This window comes from Microtus ochrogaster, linkage group LG1 (assembly GCF_000317375.1).
Source record: "Microtus ochrogaster isolate Prairie Vole_2 linkage group LG1, MicOch1.0, whole genome shotgun sequence".
Classification (NCBI taxonomy): Eukaryota; Metazoa; Chordata; class Mammalia; order Rodentia; family Cricetidae; genus Microtus; species Microtus ochrogaster.
The window spans coordinates 2,169,795-2,185,646 of NC_022027.1; the positions used below are offsets into that span (position 1 = coordinate 2,169,795).

General features: G+C 56.0%; 1 protein-coding gene across 7 annotated transcripts; it reads right to left on the reverse strand.

Annotated features, from left to right (window-relative positions):
- Positions 1-375: 375 nt before the first annotated feature.
- Ankrd24 (ankyrin repeat domain 24) lies at positions 376-15,425 on the reverse strand. 7 transcript variants are annotated; one of them, XM_026785346.1, is made up of 21 exons: positions 15,364-15,425; positions 14,350-14,436; positions 14,105-14,235; positions 13,942-14,030; positions 13,199-13,263; positions 12,466-12,523; positions 10,617-10,687; positions 10,424-10,530; positions 10,063-10,250; positions 9,512-9,549; positions 8,960-9,040; positions 8,744-8,851; positions 8,068-8,112; positions 7,895-7,993; positions 6,585-6,657; positions 6,224-6,342; positions 4,669-6,126; positions 3,813-3,980; positions 2,483-2,611; positions 2,048-2,113; positions 376-1,796 (listed from the first exon to the last, which is right to left on the reverse strand). In XM_026785346.1, the coding sequence occupies exons 1-21, from the start codon at positions 15,400-15,402 to the stop codon at positions 1,719-1,721; spliced, it is 3,297 nt and encodes a 1,098-aa protein (XP_026641147.1). In that variant the 5' UTR covers positions 15,403-15,425; the 3' UTR covers positions 376-1,718. The 7 variants fall into 7 exon arrangements, with proteins under 7 accessions (XP_026641147.1, XP_026641148.1, XP_026641149.1 ...); XM_026785347.1 differs by lacking the exon at positions 14,350-14,436; XM_026785348.1 differs by lacking the exon at positions 3,813-3,980.
- Between the last annotated feature and the right edge of the window lie 427 nt (positions 15,426-15,852).

Here is a 15,852-nt window from a genome sequence, read left to right on the forward strand (position 1 = left end):
GTGGAAGCCAGACGTCAAAAGTTTAAATCAGCTTGGTCTATGATCCTAAATACCGACAAGAGTCCCCAAAGGGGAGGTGTTCGAGGTGAGGGCCTGGGATGAGAAGATAAAGAAGACAGAACTTGCTCGGGCTTGTCAGGACACAGTCCAGGAATGGAGTCATGGGAGCAGAATTCTGAGCGCTTAGGTACACTCCAAGAAAACAGAGAAATCTTGTGAACTCACTTTCTTCAAAACATGGAATTAACCGGATCGTAGCGCACGCCTTTCATCCCAGCACTCGGGAGGCAGAGGCAGGCGGATCTCTGTGAGTTCGATGTCAGCCTGGTCTACAAGAGCTAGTTCCAAGACAGGCACCAAAGCTACAGAGAAACACTGACTCCAAAAACACACACAAAACAAAACTGGAATCATTCTAGGAATGTGTGTTTGTGCTCCTCCCAGGAGCAGAGGATAGGAGTGAATCTATTTAGATTATCCATTATTGCTTGATGCTGTTATCCAATAGAATGTTTGCGCCTCTGAGGAAAATCTTGTTTTTGCCACGTGGGACACATCCTTGTGACTGTCTAGAGTTTGTGTTTTTGCCGTGTGGGACACGTCCTTGTGACGGTATAGAACTTGAACTTACCAGAACTTTATTCCTTTGGTATTTGCAGACAGACTTTCTTCCCGCAGCCTTGGCTGTCGTCACAAAACCTTTCCTAACCCTCAGACCTTATATTGTCAGGGACTTTGAAAAACATTAGCTATTGCATTGGATTTTAGTCCACCTAAAACATCAGCTCCACTCCCATGTCTCACTGCCTCTGGAGCAAAGGCCGGGCTCCTCCTTGACCACGCCTCCAGCCTGTAACAGCCCAAGCCTCCACTGGGCTGGCACCGCCATTGGGCCAGGTACCCGGTGTAGCTCTGGCTTTAGTGCCCAGACCCCTAACCCATCCTTTGTGTTACAGATACCTTTTGTTGCCCTGTGTGAATCTCATCTGAGAGGTTCCCATGGATGCAAAGCCTAGGCAGACTTGGCTATGGGGAAACCCAGAAAACCATGGTACCTCATAAATCAGGTATTTGCACTTGGCAATGTAGTGTGGACACTCCATTCGGTTTGAGATATGGAAATCTACGAGCTAAAGTATAAACATAGGAAGAAATTAAAATGCCAAGAGGCGAAGGGAAAGCTTCAGTCCAAAGAGGCTGAGCCCCTGCGGCCTCAAAGGCTAGGTTCATTCTCAAGAATCTCTGAGTCTTTATTTTACGGACCCGTGCGAACCCACACACCCATGCTGCCCTACCCGTGACACCAGCCCCTCACGGGGTATTCTCCGCAGGACTCCACCTCTGAGCCACAACACTATCCCCTGGTTTATTCAAATACAGCATTGCATTCATATTTATTGCTGTAACTGTTTTGGGTCCAGAATATCAGACTAGCATCTGAACCCCTGCGCCATCCCTGCCCTCGCCCAGCGGTTACGTCTCCCTCTTGCAGTGAGTTTACACTCCTGGGTGGGTGGGTGGGATACAGATGGCATAGTGGGAGATGTACCATCAGATGGGGAGTGCTGTAAGCTGTGGAGTGATGGGTAAGGTCCCAGACTGGCTCCCAGAGCCTGCTGAGTCCGTTCAGCACCCTGGGGCATGGGAAAGGGAAGGTGGCCTCTGTGGCTTCAGCTCGCAGTGGTGAAGGACGGAGAGTGAAGAGCCCAGCTGTGTCCTCAGCGACCCTGAGCCTGCAACCGCTGCATCTGCAGGATCTGGCTGAGAATGCACTGGACGTCCTCATCCATCTGTCCCTGCGGTAGAGTAGGGATGGATAGCGGCAGAGAGACTCTGGTGCTTCAGCTGGGTGCTCCCCTGTGCCCTAGAAATCCCCCTACACAAACCCAAGGGACTCAGTACTCCACAAGACAGGTCTGTACACCGGGATGTTCCCAGAAGCCACAAGGCTATCCCAGAACAGAAGAGGAAACAGGCCCAGGCAGTGGCGGAGGAAGGCTGAGGCTGGATTGGCCCCCTGAGATGGAGTCAGGAGGCGGGCACTTACCTGAATGGCATACAGGAGATGGGTACGGTATAAAGCCACCACGGCACCGTGCTCCCGGGCCTCCTCCTGCAGACAGAGAAGGGGGAGGCAGAAGGACCAGATACTCAAGGTCATCCTTGGCTACAAGGAATTTTGAGGTCAGCCTGGGCTACAGGAGACACTGCCTTAAAAGGCAGGCAGGAGGGAGGAAATGGGAGTGGGAGGGGAGAGTGGGAAGAGGATTTGGAAGGGGAGGCCCATCCGCGGAGAGACACACCCACGTCCCTCCACCTGAGTCAAAACCCCATGTCCACTGGCTGCTGGTGTCCTAGCCAGGGATGTGCGCCTGAGGTGTCCTGACCAGCCTGGATCCTGCCAGCCACACACACACCCCCTCTGGACGGCGACTGCTCCCCGTGTGGCTGCCTTCACCCCTCCCCTGCCGCAGAGCGGTACCTCCATGCGCTGCTGCAAGGCTGACACCTGGCCACGGAGGGCTTCCTCCTCCTCAGAGCTGGCAGGGGCTGCCTGCTGCGCCTTCAGAGATTCCTTCAGTGAGAAGACTTCTTTGGACAGTTCTGTGATCTGGAAGGGTGGAGGAACTCTGAGCGGCCAGGCAGGGACCAGGGATCTCTGCACCTCTACTGGGCAGCTTCATAAAGGGTCACAGATCTGGGCCAGGAGCTGAGCTGACTGGGAACTTGTATCTGTAAAGCCGAAGAGCTGACAACTTTTTTTTTTTTTTTTTTTTTTTTTGGTTTTTTGAGACAGGGTTTCTCTATGTAGCTTTGGAGCCTGTCCTGGAACTCACTCTGTAAACCAGGCTGGTCTCGAACTCACAGAGATCCGCCTGCCTCTGCCTCCTGAGTGCTGGGATTAAAGGCGTGTGCCACCACCGCCCAACTCCTTGAACTTTTAAATGTTTGGGGGGAGAAAATAGATCAATTTTGTGACCCTTGAAGGGATTCCAAATCACACTTTTATATTCATCAATAAAAGTTTTATCAACACGTCTCTGTCTGCTCACAGCAACAGGAAGCAGACAACATACAAATTAGCAGATACTTTGTTGTTTTTGGCCTGTCACAGAAAAACACCCTGTCAGCTCATCTGGGGAACAGCAGGTTCTAGAGCTGCCTGGTTACAGTCAGTAACCCATAAAAACAACTTGGATTTTCAGCTCATGTTACAGGGAGGCCCAAGGCTGACCTGTGGCCTGCACACATGCACCTGCACACAGAGAACACAAAAATGACACAATTGGTCAGCTGGCTCACATGCGGGAGCCGGGGCACTTGGGGCCAAGCCTCTCTCTTGTCTCTCTACTGAGTTCAACCCCTGGGACCCACATTGTTGAATGAGAAGACGGATTTAGGCAAGTTGTCCTCTGACCTCCACACAGGCATGCCCCAACCCCCAACCAAAGAAATACATATAATTTTAAAATCTTCTAAACATTACAGGCTCCGGGAAAACTGGGTTCAAATGCCGGCATGTGATCCATTTATTGCTGTGTGACCTTGTGTAACTGGATTTACCTCTCTGTGCCTGTTACTTCAAATGGGGATTAGAGCGGTAAGCGCGCCATAGCAGTTAGGATGGTTACAATGAGCAGTTGGAGCATCAACACCCATAGTGGCTCTAGCTGAGACTCTTCTCTGTCCCACTCTGCCATTGATAAATGGGCTGGCTTCACAAGACAGTGACGGCTACGAGGTGTAACCGTCTTCTTCAGGTGTGTAACCTCGGCTGAGTGGGCCCCAACAGAGAGCAGGAGGGAACCCACCTTCTTGTCCTTCTCCTTGGCCTTGTCCAGGGCCTCCTGGGCACGGCTCTGCGCCTGGCGTGCCCTCTCGGCCTCTGTACGAAGCCCCCGGAGCTGCTGTTCGGCCGTGGCCAGCTGGGCCTCAGCCGCGTGCCTCTCGCTCTTCATAAACAATGCCTCCCGCTGCACCTGTGGCCCAAGCCCACGCGTGACTCTAGGGACATTTAGACCCCAAAGAGGCTTGGATCCTGGGGCTCTCCCCACCCTCTCATGTCAAGCTGATGGCTTTCCACCTCCCCACCCAACCCTAGGAACCTTCGGGTCCTGCATGCACCTCTGGCCCTGGGTTCTAGCTTCCCCCACTCAGTGATGCCCGAGTGAGGTCCAGGTACTCAGGAGGCTGAGGCAGGAGGATCAAGAGTTTGAGGGCTACATCATGAGTTCAAGGGCAGCCTAGGCAACTGAGAGAGACGTCTCAAAACACACACACACTAATAAAAACAAAACAACAAACATAAAAACAAAACAAACAAACTCATAAAAACAAAACAACAAACAAACAAAAAGGCCGGGGTTTGGGGATGGCTCAGCGGGTAAGGGCGCTTGCAGCCAAGCCTGACAACCCGGGTTTGGTCCTCAGGACCCACATGGTGGAAGTAGAGGACTGCGTCCCACCGGCTGCCATCTGACTTTCACGCCATACTGTGTGTGCACACACATAAGAATAATCAGTTAAATCTAAATAGAAATATTACGGGCTGCTCAGGCACAAGACCAAGGTTCGGTTCCCAGCACCCACATTTTGGCTCAAGTGTGCAAATCCAAAGTTCCGGGAGATCCGACGTCCTCTCTGGGCCTCCCTGGCGCCTGCGCTCACCTGGAAGACTTCGGCGCTGGTCCTCTCGTGCTTGCGCGCCAGCTCCTCCAGCTGCGCCTGCAGCCGGGTCACGTGGTCGCGCAGCGCGCCCAGCGCCTGCTCGTGCTCGTCCGCAGGAACCGAGGCCCCGCGCACGCGCTCGAGCTCCTCGCGGACCGCATCGTGCGCGGAGCTGAGCTCGGCAGCCCGAGCCTCGGAGGCCGTCAGCGCTCGGCGCAGCTCAGCGGCCTCCTCGCGTGCGCGCTCGCCCGTGGCCGTGGCCGTGGCCAGCAGCTCCCGCAGCGTCTCCAGCTCCCGGCTCCTCCCCCGTGCCGCTTCCTCAGCCTCCGCAAATCGGTCCCGGGCGGCCTCCAGCTCGGCCGCCGCCTCCCTTTCCCGCAGGCGAAGCGTCTCCTCCAGGCCGCGGATTCGGGTCTCCAGCTCGGCCTGCAGCGCCGCCGCCGCTGCCGCTGCCCCCGGGTGCAAGACCGCAGCACAGGGACTCTCAGTGCAAGCGGCCCCGGCTTCCGAGGCCTTGAGTCCTACGGCCTCGGCTCCGTTGGCCTCTGTCACAGTGGCCTGCGTGCCTGTGGTCTCTACGGCCATGGCTTGTGACCCCGTGGCCTCCTCTGCTCCCATGGTTTCCAGGGTGGTGGCCTGAGTTTCCGTAACCTCAGTCATAGTGGCCTGCGCCCCCATGGCTTCTGCTCCCGGGGCTTCAGCTCCAGTGGCCTTGGCTACTGTGTCCTCTGTCGCTGTGACCTGCACTCCTGTGACCTTCACTCCTATGACCTCTGCCACTGTGGCCTGCACTCCCGTGGACTTCACTACCGTGGACTCTGCTGCTGTGGCCTGAACTCCGGTATCCTGCAATTCTACTCCCGTGGCCTCCGTGTTTCTAATCCCTGTGTCGGGGAGCCCCTCCTGCACCACACGCACCCCATCAGCCTCCATGCCTGGATTCCCTTCCCCTCCCATGGCTTCCGCCACCACCGGCTCTCTTTCAGCTTTGTCACCTACAGCTTTCACGTCTAGGGCCTGAGCCCCAGTGGTTCTCGTGTCCACAGCCTCGTCTGCCGCAGCATCTTTCCCCGTGGCCTCTGAACTTGCAGCCTCGGGCTCTATAGGTGTCACTTCTGAAGCACTGGCTTCTGTGTTTCCGGTGCCCAAGCAGCCTTCTGCTTGGGGTTCGGTGGTGCCATTTGCTGGGGTTTCTGGATATGTGGTACCATTGAGCTCCGGGACGCTAGGACCATTCTGGGTGGTGGTCCCCTTGTCCCTGCTCTCCTTCTGTACTGTCTCTTCTCCATGACCCCTGGCCACCTCCCGCTGCTCCTGCAGTGCATGCATGGCCTCTGTGTGCTGCCTCCGGAGCTGCTCAACTTCTATCCTCAGAGTATCATACAAGACCAGAGGGACCACTTCAGGCTGATTGTCTTCCACCATCTGCACCTCGTCCTTCTCAAACTCCTCAAGGATCTGGGGGTGGCGAGGCAGGCAGGCTAAGAGACAGCCTCACCATGTTCCCCGCCCACCCCAAGGTCCCCAGAGCTGTACACTGCCTCAGTTTCCCCACCTGGACCTTCTCCAACAGCTCCTGGTTCTGCCTGGTGAGCTGAGCTACCTGCTCCTGCAGGGATGCCACCAGCTCGTCAGCTGACAGACGTTGCTGCTTTGACAACAGCGCATCAGCTCCTGGCAGGGTCGGGGAGAACATGGAGTCAGGCTGGCAGCACACGCTGCTGTCAGGGGCAGGAGCCATGCAGCAGGGGACCTAGCACTACCTCCCGCAACTGAGGGGGGAAAGGGGAGCTCACAGTGCATTGCCACTCTCCTGGCATCACGCCCCTCCACGTAAGGTCATGGCTCCGCCCCCCCCAAACGCCTCAGAATCCCAGATGGGGAGCAGTGAGGGGGTGGAGGGACTCAGAACTCACCTGGAAAGTCAGGCATCTCAGCCTCCTCGTCCTGCAGGGTGACCACGTCGTAGCTGGTGTTCTCTCTATCATTCTAGCAGTGGGGTACAAAGTCGACCTTCAGGTCCTGCACCTTGATATCATCATTACCTCCCAAAACTGGGGTGTTCGCATATCTATACAACACTCTGGAGTCACCCGACTGGTAGTGGCTGTATTCACAGAGCATCCAACATGCCCTTCCATGTTCTACTGGGATGCTGGGGTGGGCCAGGGCCTTTGGACATGCCGGGCAAGCATTCCCCACTGAGGACATGCCCAACATATGATCAAGGCTCTGGGTTTGAATCAAAGCAGCTGCCCAATAGAGGATCGTCTCTATGCATGCTCGTAGATATTTTGCCACATTTTGTTTCTTTTGTGTGTAACCGTACAGGGATGCACACATGCCACAGGGCATAGGTGGCAGTGAGAGAATTGGTTCTCTCCTTCCATCCTGTGGGGACGTGAACTCAGGTCAGTAGGATGGGCAGCACAGCGTCTCATCGGCTGATCCATCTCGCTGATTCTAACTGCACACTTTGAGCAGCATCTGGGTGAAGGTTTGAGGGGTGTGGTCTGTGTGTGACTGGGAGGTTTATATGTGTGGGGCATGTGGGATGCCTGTGTCAGTGTGGCTGCCATCTTGGCATATGTGTGTGTGTTTGGAGAAATCTTCATAGATATGTGGCTTTGTGGAAGTCATGTGTAGTCGGGACATTGTGGATGCACCATGGTTCCTGAATGAAGAAGCTCTGGCATGTCAAAAGACCCACCTGACACTGACCAAAAATCTGCCCGCCCACCCTGACTCCACCCACCCCTGCCCTGGTCCTTCCCATTCCTGTCTCTGGCCCAGCCCTTTGCAGTGGCCCCGCACCTTGCCCCCATCCACAACACTGGCTCTACACACTTTGATGATGGCACACCCAACCCCGCCATCCTTGTCTTCAGACTTTCCCCACACCTCTACTCCCTTTCCAGACTCCAACCACACCCAGCCTCTGGTCCGGCCCCCAGCCTGTGACTCCAGCCTACCCAGCCTCTGGTCCTGCCCCCAGTCTCTGACTCCACCCAGCCTCTGGTCCCGCCCCCAGTCTCTGGCTCCACCCAGCCTCTAGTCCCACCTCCAGTCTCTGACTTCACCCAGCCTCTGGTCCTGCCCCCAGCCTCTGACTCCACCCCGCCTCTGGCCCCGCCCCCAGACTCTGACTCCAGCCCACCCAGTTTATTGCCCTGTCCGCACCCAGCACCCTAACCCCTCTGGCCACGCCCGCCGTGGCCCTGCCCACCTCCAGAAGGGACAGGCGGCTCTGCAGGCTCTCCACCTCCCGGCCCAGACTCTCCTTCTCCTCCTGCTTCTCTGCCAGCAGTTGCTGCAGCTCCTGCACCTGCAGAGGACAAGGTCAGCACTTAAGGACCTGAGGACCCAGGACCCTCCCAAGCAGTGGTCCTCCCCACCTACCTGCCTCTCAAGGCTGTGCACTGAGCTGGCCTCGGCCTCCAGGGGCTGCAGGTAGAAGCGGTTGGGATTGGACAGAGCAGGACAGAGCTGTACAGTCATGCGCCACCTAGTGTCTGACAGCCATGACTATTCTCCACCTACACTGAGTCAGTCCTACTGTGTACCACTCTGAGCGTTCACGCTGTGTGCCGGACCCCATTCTGTTCTCTCTCGTGCTCGCTCAAGTTGCTTTGGCCCAGAGCCTGTTCCACAGCAGACCCTGTTCCAGACCACTCACTCATTCGTTTACGCCTCGCCGAGGGCCAGTCATTCACCCAGAGTTTATCCACTCTGATAGTGGCACCTTCAGCTGAGCCTGCCCTCGGGGGCGTGGCTTTGAGTGGTGGAGCTCTATGGTGGAAATGAAGGAAGCTGAAAATGACCGGACGATTTTAAATAAAGTGGGAAATGTAGGTCAGTAACAGGCAGAGACTGAAGAAAGAGCCTTGGAGACATCTGGACAGATAATTCTCTCCTGCAAAGGCCCTGGGGCAGGACAGAGCCTGGCATGTGGGAAGGTCAGTGAGGGGGCCGAGTGTCTGGAGCAGAGGAAGAAGGAAGGGGAGGAAGGCAGGTGGTGTGGTGTCCCAAGGAATAGCTCCCCACACCCGGACCGCAGGCCTTACAACCTCCTAACCTCCTTTCTCCTCCTTTCCTTGTGCTGTTCCAGGCCCCTGATCTTCTGCAGGAGCCGGCCTCTCTCTTGGCGCAGGCGCACAATCTCCTCATAAGCATCCTGGTCGTCCTGTCCCCTCCCCACCAAGGGAAGCCACTTTAGGTGAGGTCTCCAAGGCTGCACCACCGTGAGCGTGAGGCAGAGCCCCCTCCCACTCCAGGCTACCCCATCTCTTACGGGAACAGGCATGCTGGCTGGAGGTTGGGGTGCCTTCCGCTTCTTGGGGGCCCCTTGCTTTTCATGGCTGGACACCGAGTTCTGGCATGGGCATAAGGGGACAGAGGACACAGGGCCTGGGCCAGGATCCACTCAGGGGATCCAAATTGCCCAGCCCCTTGCGGTCAGCCGCCTCAGCTCCCTCCTGACTTCCTGTGATGAACCCCAAGTTCACCCCACTAGTCCTACCTCCCACCAGCCATTCGCTGTGTACCCTCCCCCTTGCTTTATAGTCCTCTGTGACATCGTCTATCCCCTTTGAAGCCCGAGTCACTGAAGATCGGAGCCGCAGGTAAAGTGGCCGTGCTAGCAACCACCTCCCCTCCCAGTTCCACCGCTGGTATTCAAGTAACCGCCACTGGGCAGCAGCAGATCCCGGAGTAGCGGTGACAGAACCGCTGTCCACGCGGGTCTGTCTTTTCCTGGGGGTGGAGGGTGGGGAGGAGGAGGCGAGGGCGGGTGCAGCGAGTGCATGCACCGGGCAGAGGACTGTCAGCCCTTCCGGGTTCCTACCTGAGACGAGGCCTCTCCGGAGTCATCCTCTGGAGAGGCTGTGGAGAGCGGAAGCAAAGTCAGGGACCACCTTCTGCGTTCTCAGCCCAGAGTAGCTCCCCAAGTGCTAGTGCTTTGTTGTTGTCGTCCGGGAGGGTCTCACTCTGCAGCCCAGGCTAGCCTCAAACTCAGATCTAAGCTCTCTAGTCTCCTGGTCGTGCACCACAAAACCCAGCCTCTGGTCCAGGGACGTTAAGGTAGAAACATATGGGGTTCTGCTGGGTGGGGAGGACCCCAAAACTCGCAGACTGGGGCAGTGAAGCTTCCCTGTTGGGGGTAGGGTGGGCTGTCATCTCTTAGGAAAGGCAGTCTCCATACTAAGGGTGACCCAAGAAATCACAGTGGACCACTCGTGAGTCCTCTGGGGCTCCTTGAAACTGCCCTGAGACTGGGAAACGAAAATTTTCATGACCCAGCATTGAGGTACCTTGGAACTATCAGTAACAAAGAAATAAGTGGATGACCAGAAACTGCTTAGAAGGAGACAGATAGCAGAAGCAGGGTTTGCACACCACTGGGAGGTGAAGGGCGTTGTGCAAACTCCTGTAGAAGCTGCAAGATGACTTTGTCCCCCGTCAGGGCTCCGTAGTGAGTGGCGTCCTGGCCCAGGGCATCAGTGATGCCCACCTGGGCTCCACCCTGCAGGAGTACTTCAACGGTCTCCGGGCTGGCCCCCTCACACGCCAGCATCAAGGCTGTCCTGTGGGGGTAAACGGGGCTACTGAAGGAGCAGACGTTGGTCCCAAACCTTCTAAACCCTGCTCTACATCCAGGCCAGGAAGAGGGTTCCTAGGTCCGCAGCTCAGAGAGGTCCAGATACCTGCTCCAAGTCACACAGCATCTGCTGGAAAGGTCGGGAGGCCTGGTGCTCACCTGCCTTGCAGGTCCTGGTCGTTTGCTGCAGCCCCCTGCTGCAGGAGGAGGCGGCAGAGATCTGTGTGACACATCTGGGCCGCTATGATGAGAGGCGTGGCTCCCGACTGGTAGGGAGGATGAGATGGCATGAGTTATCAGCTACGGCAGGGATAGTACTGTACCCCGCCCCCACAAGATCCCAGCAGCTCACCCGATCCCGGGGGTTCATGTGTGCCTTGAAAGAGCAGAGCAGCTTTGAACAGGACAGACAGCCACCAGCCGCTGGGAAAGACAAGAGACCAGGTCTCAGTCTGCAGCCTGGCTGGGCTGGAACTTACTCTGCAGCAGAGTGGCTGACACCAGTTATGCCAGCAGCTGGGAAGCCCAGGCTGGAGGACGGTTGCACGTTAGGGACCAGCATGGGCTACCGAATGAGACCTCAACTAAAATCTCAGGGTTGGAGCGATGGTTCAGTGGTTAAAGCTCTGGCTGCTGTTGCAAAGGACCTGGGTTCGGTTCCCAGCACTCACGTGGTAGTAGTAGCTCCTAACCATCTGTAACTCCAGTTCCAGGGGACCCAGCACCCCCTTCTGGCCTAGCACAGACATGCATGCAAGCAAAACACTCATACACATTTAAAAAAATGTAAATACATTTCTTAAAAAGTAAAAATCAAACAAAAAACATTAAAAAAAAAAAGCAGACTAGAAAGATGGCTCAATTGGTAAAAGTGCCTGTTGCCATGCCTACTGACCTGAGCTGAATCCCCAGGACATACCTGCCAGGAGAGAGAACCCACTCCACCTCCCTCAAGCACATGGCACAGTTGAATAAATGATTTAACTTTTTAAGACATCCCCTCGAGTGCCGTGAGCATGGACGCCTCCTGATGGTGCCACTCTGACTGGGGACTTAGTGACTAACAACAAAGCCAAAAGTGCTGTCCCCTGGGCAGGAGGATCTGCCTGGAGGGGCGGGCAGGCTAGAACCCTGTGCTCCTGGCCCCCGGCAATCAGTCCTTGGCTGCTCTGGAGTGGAGGAGCTGCTTGTATTTAGGGCACCCAGGGGATTTTGAAAGGAATTAGGGTTCTAACCACCCTACTCTGTCCACCCACAGGCCAGGCTTTGGGGTGCAAGAAATAGGGTCCCCCACTGGTACAGGTGCCTAACTTCTTGTGCAATGGGGCAAAGGGGCCTGGTTCACACAGTGACTGTACTTTGAGCTAAGCCTTAGGCTGCACACAGAACAAGTGACCAGCTGGAGATGGTGGCCCGCATCCGTCCCCCAGAAACTCAGAGGCTGAAGCAGGAGGACTATGGACTTCAGAGCTAGCCTGAGCTACAAACTGCGTCAAAATAAGTAGGGAGAGGGCTCAGAAAATGGCTCTGTCCGTAAGAGACCTAAGCTCCACCCAAATATAAGTCAGGTGTGGAGGTGCACAATGCGACCCCAGCACGGGGGTGGGAGGGGGGGAGGCAGGAGGATGCAAGGTTTGCTATCACCTAGCTTAAGTTGTGGAGACCAAGTTCACAGAAGGGGTGGAGAGTACATGACAATGACACAGATTGTCTTTTGACTTCCACATGACACACACATGAATACTCATCCATAAAAACTAAGAAAAGGCCAGGCGGTGGTGGCGCACGCCTTTAATCCCAGCACTTGGGAGGCAGGGGCAGATGGATCTCTGTGAGCTTGAGCCTAGCCTGGTCTACAAAGGGAGTTCCAAGGGCTGTTACACAGAGAAACCTTGTCTCAAAAAACCAAAGAAAGAAAAAAAAAACTAAGAAAAGGTCTAGAGCTGCAGGTCAGAGATATAGAGAGCCCTACCTCGAATCCTCCAGTAAGGGGCTGGGGCGTGGTCAGGGTGGAGCCCCGCCTAGAATCCCCAGTAAGGGGCTGGGGCGTGGTCAGGGTGGAGCCCCGCCTAGAATCCCCAGTGAGAGGCTGGGGGCGTGGTCGGGGTGGAGCCCCCCTAGAATCCCCCAGTGAGGGACTGGGAGCATCATCCATTGACAGGGATCCTGCCTTGAATTTGGGAGGCCCTGGTTGCACCCACCTGCATGATGAAGGGCTGTCCACCCACTGCTGTCCTCAATGTCCACCACGCAGGAAGCCTGGGAAATAGTGACAGGTGATGTCATCTCTATCTCCTGAGTGACTGATTTCTTCAGCCCTCCCTACTCCTTTGGACTCTACTGCCCTTGTTTCTGCGTGTGTGCTTGCTGGTACTCGGCCCAGCATGTTGCCAGGTGGGAGAATGCTCTTTCCTTCCCTGAGGTTCCCAGTGAACAATATCAGGTGAGCAAGCTTGGGGCAAGTACTCGTACCTACAGTGACATCTCATCGGCTCACAGATTCGCTATTTTTAAGATGTTTTAGTTTTGTGTGTGTGTGTGTGTGTGTGTGTGTGTGTGTGTGTGTGTGCAATGTGTGTTGTAGGTGTGTACATGAGTTCCCGAGAACACCAGAAGGGCAAGTAGGGTCCCCTGGAGCTGCAGTCACAGATGGTTATGAGCCTCCATATGGGTGCTGGGAGTCGAACGTCACGTCGGTCCTCCACGAGAACAGACAGTGTTCTAACCACTGAGCCGCCTCTCCAGTCCCTCTGGCTCTTTTTCCTTTTTCTCCCCTCCCCCATCTTCTTTCCCTGAGAACCCATCTTCCAGCCCCCCCCCAGGTGACCCTATTTTGATGATGGTAACAGAAGGGACCAAGCTGGGGGCCCGGGAGTAGCTGGGGTTTGAGGAAGTAGCTGGAGTTTCGTGTGGACAGAGAATGAGCATCAGGACCTCCAAGAGCTGCTTCAGACACTCAGGGTGCCCATACTTGGCTGCCAGGTGAAGGGCATTGTAACCTGAGGGTAGAAGAGATGGGAAGTGTCCTCCAGGTGTGCTCAGCGGCCTCCCGCGCCTCAGCTTCCAAACTCACTACTTTTTTTAAAAATATTTTTATGGTTTATTTAACTTTATTTTATGTGCATTGGTGTGAAGTGTCAGATCTTAGAGTTACAGACTGTTGTGAGCTGCCATGTGGGTGCTGGGAATTGAACCCGGGTCCTCTGGAAGAGCAGTCAGTGCTCTTAACCACTGAGCCATCTCTCCAGCCCCAAACTCACTACTTCTTAAAACCCGCTGCCTCCGTAAACTTTTTGGTTGCTGTCTGTTGCCTCTCCATACAGGGTCTCATTACGTAGTCCAGGTTGGCCTAGAACTCGCAAGGATTTGCCTGCCTCTGCCACCCAGATGCTGGGACTGAGGGTTTTTTTTTATTTTATTTTTAATTTTTGACGAAGTCTCATATAACACAAGCTGGCCTCCACGGCACATATAGCTGAGCTGAATCGCTTGAACTCCTGATCTTGAGCACCACACCAGCTGCTGGGACGATGACAGGCGTACACCCACCACGGATGCACTCCAGGGCTTCCCCTCATGGTGAGTGTCCTACCCATGGAGCTACAGCCTCGATGTGAACCCTACTCTGGACAGCCAAGGAAACCCTGCCGTCCACCCAGGGGCGGGTCCGGAAGTACCTGCTCCATCTGTGCTCATGACGTCTGAGCCTTGAGCCAGCATCACCTCCAGACAGCCCACGGCACCCTTCATGGCCGCTAAGTGGAACCTAGAGGCATGAATTAGGGGTCATTCCCAGAAGAGTGTCCAAAGCCACCCCAGTCCCAGGGCTTGGGCACTCACGCAGACTTGCCCTCGGGGTCCAGTTTTGTGGGGACCAGCCCTTTGTGGGCGATCAACGAGGCCACTCTGGCCTCATCGTTGTTCTCCACGGCCTGGAGCAGGCGCTGGTCATTTTTGCTCCAGTCTTGGCCCTGTGGTGGCACACCCAGAGGTGTGTGGGACTGAGTGGGTTCACCGTCCCCGCCCCACCAAGGGACAAAGGCAGCGGCTCCGGACTCTCACCCACCCCACTCCTGGGCACTTGCCTGGCGCCTGCCTCTTGCTGCGGGTTTCGGGATAGGGCACGGGCCACAGGGCGGGCAGGAGCCAAGGTCGGTGGGACCGAGCCGGAGCTGTGGGGTAGGTGGTCCTGGCTGGGGGCCTCGAGACAACGTCTCTGAAACCTGCACCCCCCCCCAGCACGTGTCTGCAGACCCACTACCACGGCATCTTCCGAATGTCCTCGAACCACCTCCCCTCACTGTGCCTTAAGCCAAAGCCAGTTTTGTAAGACAACGCCCATCTTTCTTCTTTTCTTTTTTTAAAGTATCTCTTTATGTAGATCAGGCTATCCTGGAACTCACAGAGATAGGCCTGCTCATGCCCCCAAAGTGCTGGGATTAAAGGCGAGGTCTCCAATAGCATTCTGTTTTTGACGCAGAGTCGGGCACCACCACGTAGTCCCGACTGGCTTCAAACTCCTTGAGTCAAAGATGACCTTGAGTTCCTGGTCTTCCTGCCTCCCCCTCCCCAGGACTGGGATGACAGGTATGAACCAGCTCACCTACTTTTACGTAGCGCTGGGGAGGGCATCCAACAACCCATCACCTCACCCCTCCTCCACAATTATTTTACTATCTTTTGTTATCTTGAGACAGCGTCTCACTATGTGGTCAGGCTAGCCTCAAATTAAAGATCCCCCTGCCTCAGCCTATGAATGCTAAGGTGACTGGCCTTACCTAAAACATCCTCCAGCGCCCATTGACGCCACTACCTCCCCGCCCTTCACAGCTGCTCTGCCAAGGTCCCATCGTCCCCTATAGCATTAAGGCCTGGACGGTAGAGCTGCAGCCACAAATATGCCCAGGTTCCCAAGTCAATGTCCGCAGTGTCCTCCAAGACCTGCATCCCGCAACGCTCGGCTGACCCCGCGTGGAGCACAGAGACCCTCGGCGCCGCCCTCCACGTCCGGCCCGCGCCCCGCAGCTGCCCCGCCCCCTGCCCCCCGCCGAGCATCTTCCTAGGAAGAAGGGAAAGCGCAAAGGGACCCAAACGCCTACCGCAAAGGAGGCGGATGCGCAAAGGCACAGCTGCTTCATGGCGAAGGGATGGGGCCAGGCCAGACCAGACCACGCCCACTCCCCCCAGTCTCGTGGCCACGCCCTCCTCCTCAAGCACAGGCTCCGCCCAGCTTCACCCTCCCCCCCCACCCTCGCTCAGGCCCCTCCTACCTCCTCCCCAGGCTCAACCCCGCCCCCACCCCTCACCAGGCTACTCCCTGCCTGGCAGCTGGCCCGTCGTTCATTCACACATCGTCTCCCAGCCGTTTACTCATTCATTCACATATTTGTTAATCCTTTCATTCACCTTTCCCGCCCCCCATTCACTAACTCATCTTTTCATAGGCACATTTAGTGGCTCACTCCTCCTCCCTTCGCCCGCTCACTCCTCTAGCCCACCCGTCCATCCACTCTTCCACCATTTGCTCCGGTACAGCGGCTCTCACTCTGAAATGGAATCCCGCGCCTACCTCGCCCCTATCCACCTAT

Excerpts from the sequence above, each read along its gene's own strand:
- Ankrd24 (XM_026785346.1), bottom strand. The coding sequence starts at position 15,402 with ATGAAGCAGCTGTGCCTTTGCGCATCCGCCTCCTTTGCG. Across the intron at positions 8,852-8,959 it reads CAGCCAGCATGCCTGTTCCC|GACGACCAGGATGCTTATGA; the intron begins GTAAGAGATGGG and ends GGGAGGGGACAG. Across the intron at positions 8,113-8,743 it reads AGGAAAGGAGGAGAAAGGAG|CCCCTGGAGGCCGAGGCCAG; the intron begins GTTAGGAGGTTG and ends TTCTACCTGCAG.